Source organism: Daktulosphaira vitifoliae, unplaced genomic scaffold (assembly GCF_025091365.1).
Source record: "Daktulosphaira vitifoliae isolate Bord-2020 unplaced genomic scaffold, ASM2509136v1 Scaffold_1, whole genome shotgun sequence".
In the NCBI taxonomy this organism is placed as follows: Eukaryota; Metazoa; Arthropoda; class Insecta; order Hemiptera; family Phylloxeridae; genus Daktulosphaira; species Daktulosphaira vitifoliae.
The window spans coordinates 77,330,834-77,347,197 of record NW_026099572.1 but is presented as its reverse complement, the minus strand read 5'-3'; the positions used below and the strand labels follow the sequence as shown (position 1 = coordinate 77,347,197).

At 25.0% G+C, this 16,364-nt stretch overlaps 1 protein-coding gene across 4 annotated transcripts in view; it reads left to right on the top strand.

The window, feature by feature from the left end:
* The first annotated feature begins 640 nt into the window (after nucleotides 1–640).
* The window catches only part of LOC126895606 (moesin/ezrin/radixin homolog 1), a 23,052-nt gene continuing 7,328 nt past the window's right edge, over nucleotides 641–16,364 (top strand). The window contains exons 1-4 of one of the 4 annotated variants that reach the window (XM_050667680.1): nucleotides 641–886; nucleotides 1,013–1,075; nucleotides 1,606–1,660; nucleotides 10,871–11,050. In XM_050667680.1, coding sequence (XP_050523637.1) covers nucleotides 1,649–1,660; nucleotides 10,871–11,050 — 192 coding nt within the window. In that variant the 5' untranslated portion in view covers nucleotides 641–886; nucleotides 1,013–1,075; nucleotides 1,606–1,648. Of the gene's footprint in view, nucleotides 887–1,008; nucleotides 1,076–1,605; nucleotides 1,661–10,257; nucleotides 10,522–10,870; nucleotides 11,051–16,364 lie in introns of those variants that run through there. The other 3 variants (XM_050667679.1, XM_050667678.1, XM_050667677.1) reach the window with 3 other exon arrangements.

Here is a 16,364-nt window from a genome sequence, read left to right as displayed (position 1 = left end):
CACAATTTCATACTAAATTTAAAAACTATAATTAGTATTTATTCATATATTATATTTTAAAATCAAAGAACTACTAATCAGGATATAATTAAAGAAATAAGAGTTCATGTTGCTTTTAAAATATTTCACCAATTTCTCTAAAGGAAACACTATCTACAGATTTGCATCGAAGCGTTTCTTATGATAGTGATTTTTAACACTGTCAGACATCATTATACTTGATCCAACTATGCCACGTCACCACTGTGCCGCGACCCCCCTGTGCTGGGTTTTTTTTTATTACATTTTAAAAATGAACAATGTAAGAATCATATTTTTTAAGTTCAATTGTTGGCTGGCTGGGTACAAACCTTCTGGCAAAAAAATAGATATTGATGTCAGTACATTAATTTGTATCATTAACTATCATAGGATATTTTAATATTCATGTAAATATATTTATTTTTAAATTATTAATAATATGTGTTCTATTATAAGGTCTAGTGAATATAGGAATGTTAAAAGCAACACGTGGAATTCAGGAAAATTATAATAATAATGCACATGATAATTTTTCTTTTATAAGGGTATTAGCACTGTAAAAGGCAGTGTGGTCTCTAGCTGAAATGTGTTTAGCCACCCGGTACTCAATTACGTGCGTCCAACACAAGTCAACGTGAGTCGTGACGTGATTATACTAATTTCAGTAGTTATGTTAGATATTATGTATTTTTGAATTAAATTCCGACGTTAACAAATATTTGAATTACATTTTTTTTCAAATTTATCTACTCTTAAAGTGTTGTGCTGCTAATAAATATCAAAATTTTATATATTTTTTACGACAAAGTTTTGGCTGTTAGCATACATTCAAAATTATATAGTGGATCCAAAGTATACTTACCGGGTAAATATTTTTAAATTTTTTACTTGATAAAAACTTGTAAATTATGTGTTTTATTAAGTATCTCATTATAGAATAGTTATGATATTATATATAGAACTTGTTTTTTTACTAATTTGGCTTAGCTAGACAAAACATTCAGTACACATCAGTCATAACTCAATGATAAGTCGATTGCAGGTTAGATTCGTGGTTAGTACCTTTTATCAAATATTTGTGGCTTGGACGAATAGTTATTAATCATCGATTATATAACTGACACTAATTTTCATCTAATAAATATAATTTTTTATAAATAATAATAGTGAAAACTTGTTTTTAATAATTCATGTCATAATATTTAAATTGATATTCAGCAATTTCGTTTTTTAAACTTTCTCAAGTCTATCTAGTAAATGTTTTGTATTATACTATTTATATGTAATTCATATTTAATGTTTGTTTTTAAGCTATCCATTAACTTTAATTTTAATTATAGTTAATTTTTAACCTATACTTGAAACTAGTTGTAAATAAGTATTAGAACTATTTCAATATTAATAGGTTTTTATAGGATAGTTAATAAGAGCTCTGTTATATATTATTTGTTTTGAGTAAATATTTCAAAATTAATTTCTTATCAGTTGAAATGTATTTATTGATGACACATGCACACACACATACATAAATATATATATTATATATAATTCATTTAACCTAATTGTTTTGCATTTATTTTCCAGAGTTATATGATTAATTATTATATTTACTAAACAAGACACCAGAATGCCAAAATCAGTAAGTTTTCCTTTAATTAGATAACTTAATTCCATAAAATAAGTAAATTAACATGTAAAGCTTGTAAAATCTAATTATGATTTTATATAATATAAATTTTGTTTTAATATTAATTCTTTAGTATTGAAGTTAATATGTAAACTGAACTACATAATATATTTCATTAAGAGTTTATTTTAAAATAATTTATCTTCAATGTTCCTTATATTTTACAAAAACATAGTTACAATATTACACTGATAATTATTTTGTAAATTAAAAAATTTGTCATAAGTATAAAATACTTAATAAAAAAAATTTTTAATAAAAAAATAATGTTGATTAGTATATAGAACATCTTCCTTTTTTGAGATCTTTCTTTTCTGAACTTGGTTAATAAAAATAATTAATTATTACTAGCATAAATCTAGTAAAATACTGTGCATAGTAACTTCTTTCTATTTTGTTATTCCCATATATCTTGATAAATTAATTATTTTTCTAATTAAAATTTCCATTTTCAAGTTTAATGTATTGAATTTAACCAGGGTTATAAACCTAAATTATTTCAGTTTTTTAAAAAAAATTTTCTATAGGTATCTAGTAAGTTAGTTGATCTGTATCATATTTTTTTTAAAAAAATTTTTAAGGTTATTCATTATAGAAAAAGATAGTATTATGATATCAGTTTTAAAATATTAACCTAAATTTTGACCTTTTAAAGTTCAAGTTCATTTAAATTTTCAAAGGAGGTCTCATAATATTTTTTAATAATTTTTTTGACTTGTACAAAAACAAAATTGATATAGATCAATTAGTTTACTAATTAATTATAAGAAAAATTGCCAAAAACCAAAAGTATTTTTGTTTCTGGTCTATATTCAACAAATTAGATCGTTTTGATCTGTTTTAAAATTTAGTCCAAACTTCTCATAAATATTAAATCAAAGTTGGTTTATATACAAGGTGCGATATAAAAGTAGGCAATTTTGAAGTTACTATTAAAAATTAATGAATGCTTAGAAAAAAAAAATTATACCATTGTAATCTATAGAAAAATGCATTTATTTTAAATTTATATTATAGCTTATTTTTTGAAAATAACATTGTCAAGGTGATGTTCTTTTCTCAACAGGCATTCATCATTTGGTAACAGGCAATTACAAAAATTGCCCATGGTGTGCCTCAACATTTATAGAGGAATTTTGGCAACCTTTTAAACCTTGTTTGTTTTTTCAATTTTTACTAAAAGTTTCTGAGCTGAGGAGGAGTGCATTGGTGACCTTAAAATCATACTCTAATTGTTGCCTGAGATTTCCCGCCCTTTTAAAATTGCCCATTTTATACTATATTTTTGTATAACATAGCTGAAAAATAGAAGCACTCCAAGATTATCTTATAAAAACCACATAATTATTTTTATACGTTTAAGGGACAAATATTAACTGAACTGGTAATTTTAGAAACTCTAAGAGTCTTAAATGATTTTAAAATTAAACTATAAACAAGAGAGTAACTTTATATATTTGGGTTATTTGTATTAATTATGGGTCTGACTTGTGTAGTTTTTATATGGAAGATGTAATTGCATACATAATTATTAATTTATATATTTTAAAAAATGATGAATTTCTGTAATAACTGAGTCAATTTTAAAGATATTCAATATTTTATTGACTTCTGATAAGGTAAAGGAGAAATGCAAAGCATAATCAGTTCTCTAACGAATCAAGAAGAAGGTCACAAACATAATAAGTGAAGTAAAAAAGAAAAAACAATTTTCTATTTAATCATAAACAAAGGTGTAAGTACGGAGTGGGTCTTAAAAATTCCTCTTAGACCTCCTTACTTACATTAAAGTTTTTTTTCATGTAATAAAATTGTATTAAAATTAGAGGAGTGGGTATAATGCATTTAAATAAACCACCCAATAAATAATCTATAAATCAGTCTCTGACTCAGGTTCCTAAGTCTACGTTCCTAAGTCCAGCCTTACATTTTATATTTCTCTATTGACATATATCATTTATCACTAGAGGAATAGCCAATTTGAGTGGTATTAATGTGTAAGCAAAATGTATGGTTCTAGTTGATTTACCATCATTAACCTATTTATCTTATAAAATACTCAAATTATTCAAATAGCAACGACATTGACAAACAAATTATTAAGTTGATACCATTTTAATTTTTGTATATATTTATACAGAGTGATTGATCAACTATGGTAACTCTATTTTTTTTATATAATCAGATTAGATTTAGTTTTAAAAATTTTTTTTTATTTTATTCAATTATTAGCGAGCTAAGATTCATTAAAGTTTATGGGACATGAGTATTACTCACGTCAGAGAGAAGCAAGGGTACCTAAGTTATTCCTGTTGCAGTACAATACACGGGTAGTTCTTATCGGTACACTAATAATTAATGTTACTGTATTTACCCGACTACTGTTTTATTTATTAATTTCCCTAAACTTTAAATAATGATATCCCGTTTAGAATTTAATAAAATTGATTTTTTATTTATGCTAAACAAGATTAATAAAAAAAAAAAAAACCTAAAAAACTTGCGTTGCTATTTGAAAAACTAAGTGGATATCGGGTTTAAGAGTTATGGGAAGATGGAATCTCTATTGTTCTTGTCAGGTAGTTCAACAAAGATTTATAACAAATAAAATAATTACATATATGATAACATTAACATTTTTAAATAAAAATCGTAAGACATAGTTAGTCAATCTTTCTGTATATAATTATATGTAATTTTTTAAAAATCTTTGAAGAGCTAAGTACCTCCGAATACCCTCTAGTCTGCCCCTATGTTCAAAAATAAAATATTATTTTGTTATATTCAGGGCCGGATTAAAACCTATCTTAGATTAAGACTGGTTCCTGGAGTGGTACTTTAATATAGACCCCTTATGGAAAACATCGCTATCATAAAAAAAAAACCAGTAGAACTCGTGAGCTATGGAGCTTTTACCCTCCCCCTCTTATTTGGCTCTGTATATATTAATATGCTACACCGGCCCATTGAATACAATCCCATGAAACTTTTTATTTTATATTGAAAATTAATTTAGATTAAAAAAATATAAAATAAACTTTAATTCAATAATATTTGATAATTTAATCAAAATGTGTGCTCTATGTCGATATTTTGCGTTATCGAAAACAAGTATTTTTTTGTGATGTTGATATTTTTTTAACAAAACATCGTTGAAGATATTAATAGCCCTAGTAAATAGGAAAAAGCATGGCTCCTGTGGTACTTTCTAATTATAGTTCTGATTGTAATTGTTTGAAATTATGAGTTTTCAATATAAATATTGTTCTTTGGTAAAATAACCTTATTAGTAAATTAGTTTGTTTTCTATTTTCTTAATCAAATAATGACTGAAAAAGTACATTTTTATTATTTAATGTGGNTTAGTAAATTAGTTTGTTTTCTATTTTCTTAATCAAATAATGACTGAAAAAGTACATTTTTATTATTTAATGTGGCTTAAATAATAGGCATCATCATCTAAAAAGATTTTCCTTATATTGTCATTAATGTAATTTTTTTTTAATATTACGTTATAATTATTTTTGAAAATGTTAAACATGTTGAAATGATACAATAATGATTATTAATACTTAAACAAACAAATAAATATTTAATTTATTTTTTAACTATTATTTTAATTATTAATTAAAGTAATCACCAAAAATGGATTTAAGATAAAACTTTGATATCTATTACAGTTAGCTACGCGAATATCAGAATAAATATTTAAAAAAATGAAATATAGAAAAAGTATTTCTAATATGAAGTTATATCGATTATTGTGCAAGAAAATTAAATTTTTCAGAAATTAAAATTTTTGTCAGAGAGAGGTTGGGTTCATCATCTATATATTTTTCTATTTGTATTACTGATAGTGGTGATTACTAATTTTACAAAATTAGATACATAGCCAGTTATTTTTAAGAAAATATTTAAACTTGCCAGAATATTATTTATGATTAGATACTGGATTTTTATGTTAGTTTAAAAAATCCTATAATTTAATGATATTTTAGTCAGTCGTGGCTATAGCCATGTCAGTTATAACCGTGGAGCGCCTATTATAAGACTTGATTTTATATATATATATATATATATATATATATATATATATATGATAGTAGTATTGAAAAATTATTAAAATGAAATGAAAAAATTGAATAATCTATATAATTTCAATGAATTACTAGGATAACGATTCTGCTAATATATTTTTATTCTATTTACTATAAATATAAATTGTCATTTATTATTAAATGACAACTATTCATCGAAAAATGTATTAATACATTATTAATTTTATTTTGTCAATAAATAATCAATGATAATATATACACTTATTATAATATTTTTAAGAATTCTATACCTTTTTTTACTTTTTTTACTTTATTTTTTTTTTATTTTTTTTCAATGGTTAAAAGTTTATTTTAACAATTTGAATAATTTTCGTGTGTTTAAATTGTTTAATAATTTTCATCTCAAATTATTACTTTTACAACATGTATTATATTATATACTGTTATAAATGTTTTTTTTTTTATCTTAACAATTAAATTTGTCAAAAATGCTTTATTAAATTAACGTGAAATAAAGATAAAATAATTGATCAATTCTTTAAAGTGGTAGGGTAAATATAACCAATAATCGACAAAATTATTTAAACAAGTGTTTTAAGTATAATTTTTAGAATTTTAATTTGAAAATTGTTAAAATACTTAATTTAAAATATAGGATGTAGTGTAATTGTAGGTTATTAATTTAAACTAAAAAAATTCGACCTCAATATTTTGCCTAATTTATGCATAAAACCTTTTATAACTTGTCCATAAAAAAAAAAAAAAATTGATAATTTCTTGTAAATTTTAGAATTGTGTGCTATAATTTATTAACAGTACTGCTGTAGATGCCATACATTTTAATTTGCGTTTTTTTATAAAAAAAAAAATAGTGTTAAAAGACTAAGTCAGCAAAAAGTATTAATATTGTAAATTAATCGTATTTTTCAAATTCATATAAGTGTAGTTACATTTTAGGAAGCAAATAAAAATTCATTTTTTGCGGTTTATCAAAATATATTTTGAAGTATACTATTCATACTGATAGAATAGTAACAATCAGCTCTTGTATGAACGTTTACACAATAAATTAAATTATATTGCTGTTAAGTATTGTTGTACATAACGTCCGGTATTCATAAATAAAAACTTTGTATTTTTCATTATTTAGGTACAATTGTTGGACATCAAGGACCGTTTTGTTCTATTATAAACAGTAGTCATTGAATTATAGAACTACTGACAAAAAATATTTATTTTTTATTGTCTGATTTGTAGTTTCTTCATACTGATATCAATTATATATAAAAACAAAAAAGGCTTTTCATAAATAATTATTTATGAAAAGTCGACTGAAAATTGTATATTACTAGCAAATAAAGAAAAAATGTCTTTTTAGGGTAAATTTCCCGAAAGATTATTTAGTCTCCTTTGTGTACTATTTGTTAGGAAGCGGAGAAAACAATGTTTTTTCTAATATTTATTTTGCTGCCTGTTAATCGATCGAAACCTGCATTAAAGTGCCCTCCTCACATAATTCCATTTAGACCATCCAGGATTCAAAAGCAAAGCCTCTATCAGAAAAAAAAATTAGTCCGCAAAAGTTGTTGAAAATGATAAAAAAAATGTTTTGTTATAGGTAAATAAAGTAAAAATCGTTTGTGATTTATATAAAAAATTACTTAATCTAATAGTTGACACCGTTTATTTTCATTAATTAAGTCAAGTAGTATAATCATATAATATAAGTATTCCATTGTACCCCACTCATCATTAAGTATATATATATATATATATATATTGAAGTGTTAGTTTCAAATATTTTGTAGCTTTTAATGTCAATCAAATAAGTATATTAAAATGAAGGGGGTTGCTATTTCAAAAAGTGTTTTAGCTACCAATGATTTATGATAAATTACAATATCAATTTTATAATTGAAATAATAATAAACTAGCAAATGTCAGAATAATCGAATTAAAAATGTATTTTCTCTTTTTTTTTTTGCTAAATCCATACTTAAGATAAACATTGTTTGGTCTGGTGGTAACAAAATGTACAACTATTTTATAATATCTCATTAAAAATTGTAATAAGAAAATATTAAATATAAATTTTATAATACATTTTTATAATTTGTATCTATTCATGTATTATACTAAACAATCATAAGACTACTAATCAGAATACTATCAAGGAAATATAAATTTGCTTTTGAAAACATCCATTTTAGAATTGTTTCTTTTGATACTAATTTTAATTTCTGTACTTGTCTCATAATTTATACTAATCCCAACTATGCAGCGTTACCAACATCGTGCCGAGTTTTTAAATTGATCATATATTTTTTTTAAATTAAAAATTAAAATAAAAAAAATTATTTTATCCTTAGATTTGCTTAAATGTCTTCAAGAGCATACAATAAAAAAATATTAAAATGGAATCTAGGCACTTTTAATTTCGCATCATTCAGTTATTATTGTGTATCTATGTAATTGAAGATGTTCTTAAACTCATTTCAATAAATTACTATTAGAAAAATTACAATCCAGTTCTAATATTGATGTTAACTTCATATGTCATTAAAAAAAAATGTTAACGATTTAGAATATCGGTAGATATCATAAATTTTAATTGTGTATTGAATACATACCAGAAAATCAGTAGTTTTAATTCTTAAAATTTTTGTAAGTTCTTAATTTTTTTAAAAAGCTCCTGTTGTGTGTTATTTTTTACAAATAATTTTCGATTATTTTATTGGTTTCGAAATCGTTCTATTAGTTATTTGTTTATAGAAAATGACTAAATGTTTAAAAATGTAAAATTTGTTGCACTTTTTTATATATTTTCTTGAATTTTAATATATTAAATTTTACTTTTAAAAAATGTTTTATTAGTTGGATTATTTGAAACACATTTTTATAAAAATAAAAGAAATTGATTCAAATTATTATTTCTAAATATTTCATATAGAAATGTTATAAAATATTTATTTTAATTGTCATATTTAATATATTTAAGTTAAGTATTTGTTTATGATCAATGATATTATGGTTTCTAGAACTTCTATCATCAATTTTTAAAGTTGTGTCTATTAATTTACAATAAGAAATATTTGGTATTTTTAGTACCCGTTTATATATTATTCATTTCTTTACTATTATAATTTTTAATATACTAAAATTTGTGTTACGGACCTACACTAATATTTCATTTTTTTCTGGCAGCCTTTTGTTGAACACCTTACACAAAATGATAAATACACTAAAATAGCATGTTATGTATTTTCAATAATTTTATTAAGCATAGGTTATGACTTCTGACAATTTTTTTCTATAGTCAACAATAAGCATTAAGTTATTGTAGTTAATTTTTTAAGTTTTATACACCAAAATAGTTTTTTTGTATTTTTTTAAAGGTTAGATAAAGGTACTTTTAAGTTAAAGGTTAGATATTTTTATTATTTTAAAATAAATATATCAAAAAAAAAAAAAAATTTAACTAAACGGGTTTTTAATGCTGCAGTTTTTATCAATAAAAAATAATTATTATAGTTTTATAAAACGTTTAATTTATTTGATCGGTTTGTTAATTTATCAGACCAAGAACGCGATTTAATCGAATCATGAATCACTTGACCAATTTGTTGGGTGTTATTACTCATTAGGTTGGTGATATTTCTGAATAATACATAGAATGTATTTTTATGACTCAATATTGCTTAATATTATACTTATTTGACTACATTATGTTAACACTGTTCAAAAAGGAAGTCCAGTTGTGTTTAGCTTAACGAAATACTTCTAATGAAATTAAAGCAAATACTTGAAATATTTTAGTTTTTAATCTATTTTAATTAATTTGATTATAATCAAATGGACAAATAGTTACTTTAACAAGTACAAACGCTTTCTTACATTAATCGTTGTTTTACCAATTTTTTTGAAAATATTTAAAAAAAAAAAAAAAAAAAAAAAAGAGTTCAAAACTATATTCATTATGCAATAAAAGTTTCAAATTTTATTTTTAAAGAATGAGTCGTCATTTCATGCTAAAAATAAAATAGAAATTATAATTTAGTTTTAATATAGACTTGGATAGATAAAGCGTTACCTTATCATTAATTTATTTTCTGTGTCTAGTCAATGTTAGTAAAAAAAAATCAATGATCTTTAAAATAGGTAGGGCGTGCAGAATATATGTGTTCATTATTTTAGTTAGGAAATCTAGTAAAATAGAATCAATGTAACCGCTGAATTACTGAGCGAATTCCATATAATCATGAGGATTTCATAATATAATATTTTTACTTTTCTTGGTATCGAGTGAGGTTGTATTAACCGAACATCTCGATCGCACCTTGGCCCAATACCAGGTGGCAGCTGTCGCAGTCATAGCGTTTCCCGACAACCGGTTTCCGTATGCCCCTCTCCGAGTCATGCCCCACCCATACAATACTAGATTTTTACAATTTACCCGTCAAAGTAGCTGCCACCACCGCGTCGGTCCACACTCTACAGGTAGCTGGTTGGTATACACAACTATCTAAAACTGAAATAGTTATCACTAGTAGTGAGTGCGTTTGAATTCAGCGGTTCTCGTCGCTCGTTGTTTTTGACGCAAAATCGTGTTAAAAATTGAACAGTGATCTTTTTTTTTGTATCTTTAGAACACGGTTTATGTGATATTATAGCGAAATCATAAATTGTTTGCACTACTTTAGTTTTAACATATTAGAAACTAGCGATAGTTATAACAAAATGGTGTCCGGAAAAACTGTAAGTCCTTGAAACTGCTTTTTAAAACTATTACTGTAGCGCTATGTGGTGTCCGTTGCATAGCGTGATTGATGTATCTTAAAATAACAACAAACACACGTCACTTCCTATTCGTTGATATTTTTCCATGCCGTCAGCGGGTTCTGCAGATGGTGACATCATGCATTGAAATATGCTTTTAAAAACATTTGAGTCTCACCCTGTTAATATGTTTTTCGACTGTTATTTTCCCGCCAATAGGCATAAAATCGGAAATTTTTTGCTTAAATACCATTTGCTCGGAATTTATTTTGTTTAGAGTTACTCTTGATTTTTGTTATGCTTATAAAATATCTATTTTATTTTGCAGATGAACGTGAGGGTGACCACGATGGATGCCGAGTTGGAGTTTGCTATTCAGCAGACTACAACTGGTAAACAGTTGTTTGATCAAGTGGTCAAGACCATTGGCTTGAGAGAAGTTTGGTTTTTCGGTCTTCAATACACGGATAACAAAGGCGATATGACTTGGATTAAGTTGTACAAAAAGGTATGTGTATAACTTAATAGTATCATCGGGTATTAAATTTTATATTTAAAATATCGACCGGCCTCTCGTTAGGTTTTGGTCCAGTTTTTAACGTCTCGATAGACCTGGTGACCTTGTATGCAATAGGTAACTAATACAAAATCAAGACGATTATTTACTTATGGTTTCAGTACAAATTTTGATTTCATACTCTCTTAGTAAAAAAATATGGCTGCCGACACATAAAAATTATTGCCGTCGTCCCCAGACTGGTATACTCAAATAAAAGACTGAGCGTGTGACTAACGCGTCGCCAAAGTCACTGGTGAATGTCGTTAAACAATTAGGTTATGCAAATTCACGATACAGCAAACTTCTCTGTAATTGCAGTACTTAACATTGCTCTTCGCACAATTAACGATGATAGTGTCATTTATTACATTCTTCATTTAGCTCTGACTACGACATTTTCTTTGCAGTAATTTCACGTATAACTAAATTTCTTCGTTATTATTTGTTTTTAATTGACATTTTTTATTAAAAACAAATTATACTTGCTTTCTTTGAATTTGTCTCGCGTTCTCAATACGATAATCAATTGTTATTTCCCAAGATGTTGAGTGTTGAAGTGCATTGTGCACTGAACAATTTAACGACACATTGGTCGAGGGCGTGGCGCACAGCGTTACTTTCGATAAGAGTTAATCGCTTATCATTCTTCATTGCCGCCAGTTCGCTAGAAGCCTTGAGGCACGATTCATATTTTACACAGCGATTACAGTTGGATGATATATAGCCAATTTCCTCATTTCTTTTTTGTTTTATTTAAAACATATATTCAGTGTGGTACTGTATTCATTGACTAATCTTATATTTTAATTCACTTTCTGCAATTTTATATAACCACAGTTAAATTCTTTTGTTTTTTTTTTGTTAAATTTTGTTCAAAACACGATAATAATATTTGATATATTTTCAAATTTTATATTGTCGACCTAATTTCTTATCAAGCGTTTAGTTCTCGTCCAAGTGCAATTTTTATTTATTGATTACAACTTATGTAGTTCACTTAAGTGAAACACTTGAAATGAGCTAAATGAATTTGGTGTATTGGTTATTTAAACATTTTTTCAATATCTACTATTTATTTTAACTTGTGATAATACAGTAATACCAAGAAGATTTTATTACTAAAAAGATAATAATAATACTAATATATACGTTTTTCATTGTAATTAAGTACTCATTTTAGTGATGATAATTTTTATGGAAAAAATGTGCCTAAAACCATTATTTAATTTGAACAAGTTGCGTTTTTCTATCTTTTTTAAATTATAAATACTGAAGTTTGATGCCGTGTAATAAACATGCAATATAAGCGTAAAAATACAAATATTTTTAAAATAATTTTCTTAAATTTAAAAACAATTTTTTTTTTAATTAAGGAAACAAATATTATAATTAATATTATGGTTGTAGTTTTAAAGCGAAAAATATTATGAAAAAAAAATATATATTATAAAATAGTCATTGTATCAAATCATAGGATTTGTCAGAATATGTGGGATCGTCTTGTATATTTAGTAATAACGATAGAGCTTTCGATTTTCTTCAAAATATTTTATATTCAATTAGATTAAAGCACTACTTTACCTTTATTCCTACCCGCCAATTTAGTGATTAATATGTAGTGGTGATAGTTTTATTATGTTATATTTTACCTGATGATTTTGAAGATAATTGTAAACGCAGTAAAGGGGCCTAAGAGGATGAAATCTGGAGTTCAACTTTTCCGTTTAAGTTTTAAATGGATTTATTTCTCAAAATGATTTAATTTTAAAATTAAATTTATAATTCTTTTTTTTATTTTTTTAAATACCATATTTTTTATTTAAAATATATTCACGTTTGCTTGGAACTCTGTCGAAATAGAAAATATGGATAAATATAATAACGACATTAATCGTTGTTTTGTTCGACTGGATTTTTGATATTTAAACGTATAATGAACATAAAATATAGTTTCTACGTGTAATTTTAAAGAAAAAAAAATTTTAATTATAAAATCGTTCAGTAAACTACTCGATGAATTTTTAGAGAAAATTATTCTAGTTGAAGGGCTTGAAGCAACAATCAGATAAGTCTAACTTTTTCACAATATAATTTTTTGTTAATTTTGAACAAATATGATTTTTTTGTATAATTCAATAAAAAACGAATTCAATATTTTTGTTAGTTGTATAGATATTTAATAAAAAAAAATATTTTATTATTGCTTTTAATAAAATAATTTTGATCAAATTACTTCTCCTAAAATATTTAAATAAAATGGACTTATGTCGTTGTTACACCAAACCCTTCAATTGCTAATTCCCTCATAGAATATTTCTTTTTTTAACAAATTCAACATTGAAATGGCATAAATCTAATATTTTCTCTGACTTGATTATGTAAGTGATACACTTTTTGGTCTTTTAAAAAAATTGTATTTAGTTGAATCGAACGTAGCAAATAAAATGTATAATTTTTTTTCATGAAACTATCAACCAAGCACTTTCTTTGAATTGATGTCTAGTAAAAATATTGCCTTTTTTGGAGTATTAACTTTTATAATTTTTGAATTATTTATATAACCGTCTACAAACCGTATGCAGTTAACTTGTGTATTCACTGGCGCATTACTTTCGTTATATTAATTAAAAACCATGCTTGGTCGAACCGGATACAGCCGTTTTAATTGACGGCTAAACGTTTCGATTTCTCTACGAATACATTTTTTAGCTATTTCTTTCAATAAATTTACGTACGTTATGTGTGTGTTTATAATATTGAATAAAGAGTCAAGTCAATTGTTGGAATACTGGAGCACGTATGCTAATAATCCATAACATTAGATGAAACATTTCCAATAAGCTATATTAGCTTATGTTTTTTGTGCAAAAAATTTTACAAATTAAAATAGATGTAATGTTGGTAATTATATTTCTCACGGCAATTCAAAAATTACTAGAAGCTCGTAAACTCTGAGAACAATTCGTGCCCTTGTATGTTTTTCTGCAGACACTCGTATGTCTACCACTACTTTCTAAAACGAAGATACATCTTTGTGTCAAGGTCGCCTCGACGAATGCCAATAAAATGCATGTGCATTATATGCCAAGAGTATGATGATAACGTGCGATGAATTAAAAATGTGGCGTTCCAACGCTACAGTGATAATAATGATATATACCTTGCGCAAATTTAAGGACAACTTTATTTCCATCCTTAATCCTTCGAAAAATATGTTTTTATTCAGTATCTAATTAGCATAAACATTAAAAAAAATGTTAATATACGTAATAATTGCTGACTAGTTTACGTAAATTTTAATTACTCATTGGTATGTATTTAACAAAAGAAAAAAAAAAAGAAAAGAAAACATAATGTATAATTATTTCAATTAGTGTTTTTACTGATCGATTTAATTCTCCTTTTCATTGGGCGTGTTTTTAAGAAGGTTAATTTGAGTGTTTAAAATTTATTATGTTTGAATTAAATATTATGAATTAAGTTTTTACCGAAATTTTAGGTTTAAAGTAGCCGTTAATAATTATCTTTTATATACGATTTCTTCNTTGAGTGTTTAAAATTTATTATGTTTGAATTAAATATTATGAATTAAGTTTTTACCGAAATTTTAGGTTTAAAGTAGCCGTTCTTTTATATACGATTTCTCCACAGACTATTCTATAGATGATTTTTGGGGGAAGATGTAATGGCTTCTTCAGAATATAATTTTTAATTCTATTTGTCGATAAATTAATTTGTCCCAGAACATCTCAGTTACTACTGTTGTCTGAATATTGTTAATTTTTTTGTTTATAGAGTTATATATTATTTATTATATCATAAAAGAAATTGCTATTAATTTCGTTCATAGTTCTACCCTAGTTATGGAAAGTATTAAACTTGTGATTCTTATTTTTATTAATAATTTAAGATCATATTAAGAGTTATACTTTTTCATACTATTATTATCCTTATTGTTTGCCTAATTTACACTGTTCGAAAATATTCTGTAATAGTGTACTATTGTTATCACTTTAAGAATAAAACGTCATGTGACAACATAAATGGTGGTTACGTCATAATTTGTCAGTATAATAATTTCGAACACACTATAAAACAATGGGGGGTCCTTCCAAGATTAATTATCTTGGCAGATAATTGCCATCTGAATTTTATCTTGCATATGGCTTAATTTGTTTTAAATAATTTACATTTTTTATAGTTTTAACCATGAATTTGAATTTTTTTAAATTTGTAGAAAGTAGAATTGTTTTGTCAACATATAAAAATGTATTAAACTTATCATATATTTTGACAATATAAGGTAGAGATTAAGTATTAAAATCTTTCTATTACATATGTTATTATATAATCAAAAATTATGGGGGGTTACGTTTACAAATCACCCTATAAATCTATATTTACGCTTCTGTGCTGGTAGGAATAGATTAAGAAATGTTTTTAAGGTTGAACTCTATCTGTTTTCAAAATTTCAATTGGTAAACAGACTACAATAGAAATAAGAGGGAGGTTGATGAAATCAGACATCCTCCGCATAAATAATGTATACACTGCCGCTCACATAAGGTTGGCAACTCATGCTCATTTTTACAGTCAGAAATGCATGATTTATTTTCTAAATTGGTTTTGTACAGTAGCTATTTAAGTTACAAAAAAAAAAAATGTTATTACAAAAAATAACCATTACATAATATTTTAAGAGCTTCAAAACCTTGTTTTTTTTATTTTAAAAGTCAAAATTCATTAAGATGAGCTATTTTATTGGGAAAAACATGTATTTTTTATTTGTTTATATCTCCGAAAATATTTAAATTGAAAAATGATTAATTTTGCTACATAATTTTGAAATATGGATAAAAATGTGCATAGGTTACCACCTTCATGTTAGTGGTACCTTCGCCACTTACGTGAAGTATGAGTTTTTTTTTTAATTGACTGGAAAACAATGGGGTTTTTTAATTTGCACAACAATGCTTTCAGTTTTTGTTGTAAAAATATAATTTGTTACAATTGTTAGAGAAGCATAGATAGATTTTATAGAATTTATCTTAATAAAATGATGAGTGGTAAAGATATTTTGTTAGGTTTAAGCTATTACTATATTAGTGTTTTGAATATTATTTCTCTTATCTATGAATTTTAACTACTCTTTCATTAGGAGTTTTATCGTCTCGGTCTATTCAAAATTCGGCTAGAAAGAATGATAACCCTCTCCCGTAATAGTGAAATTCTATCCTTTTTTTTTTTTTTTTTTTTTTTTTTT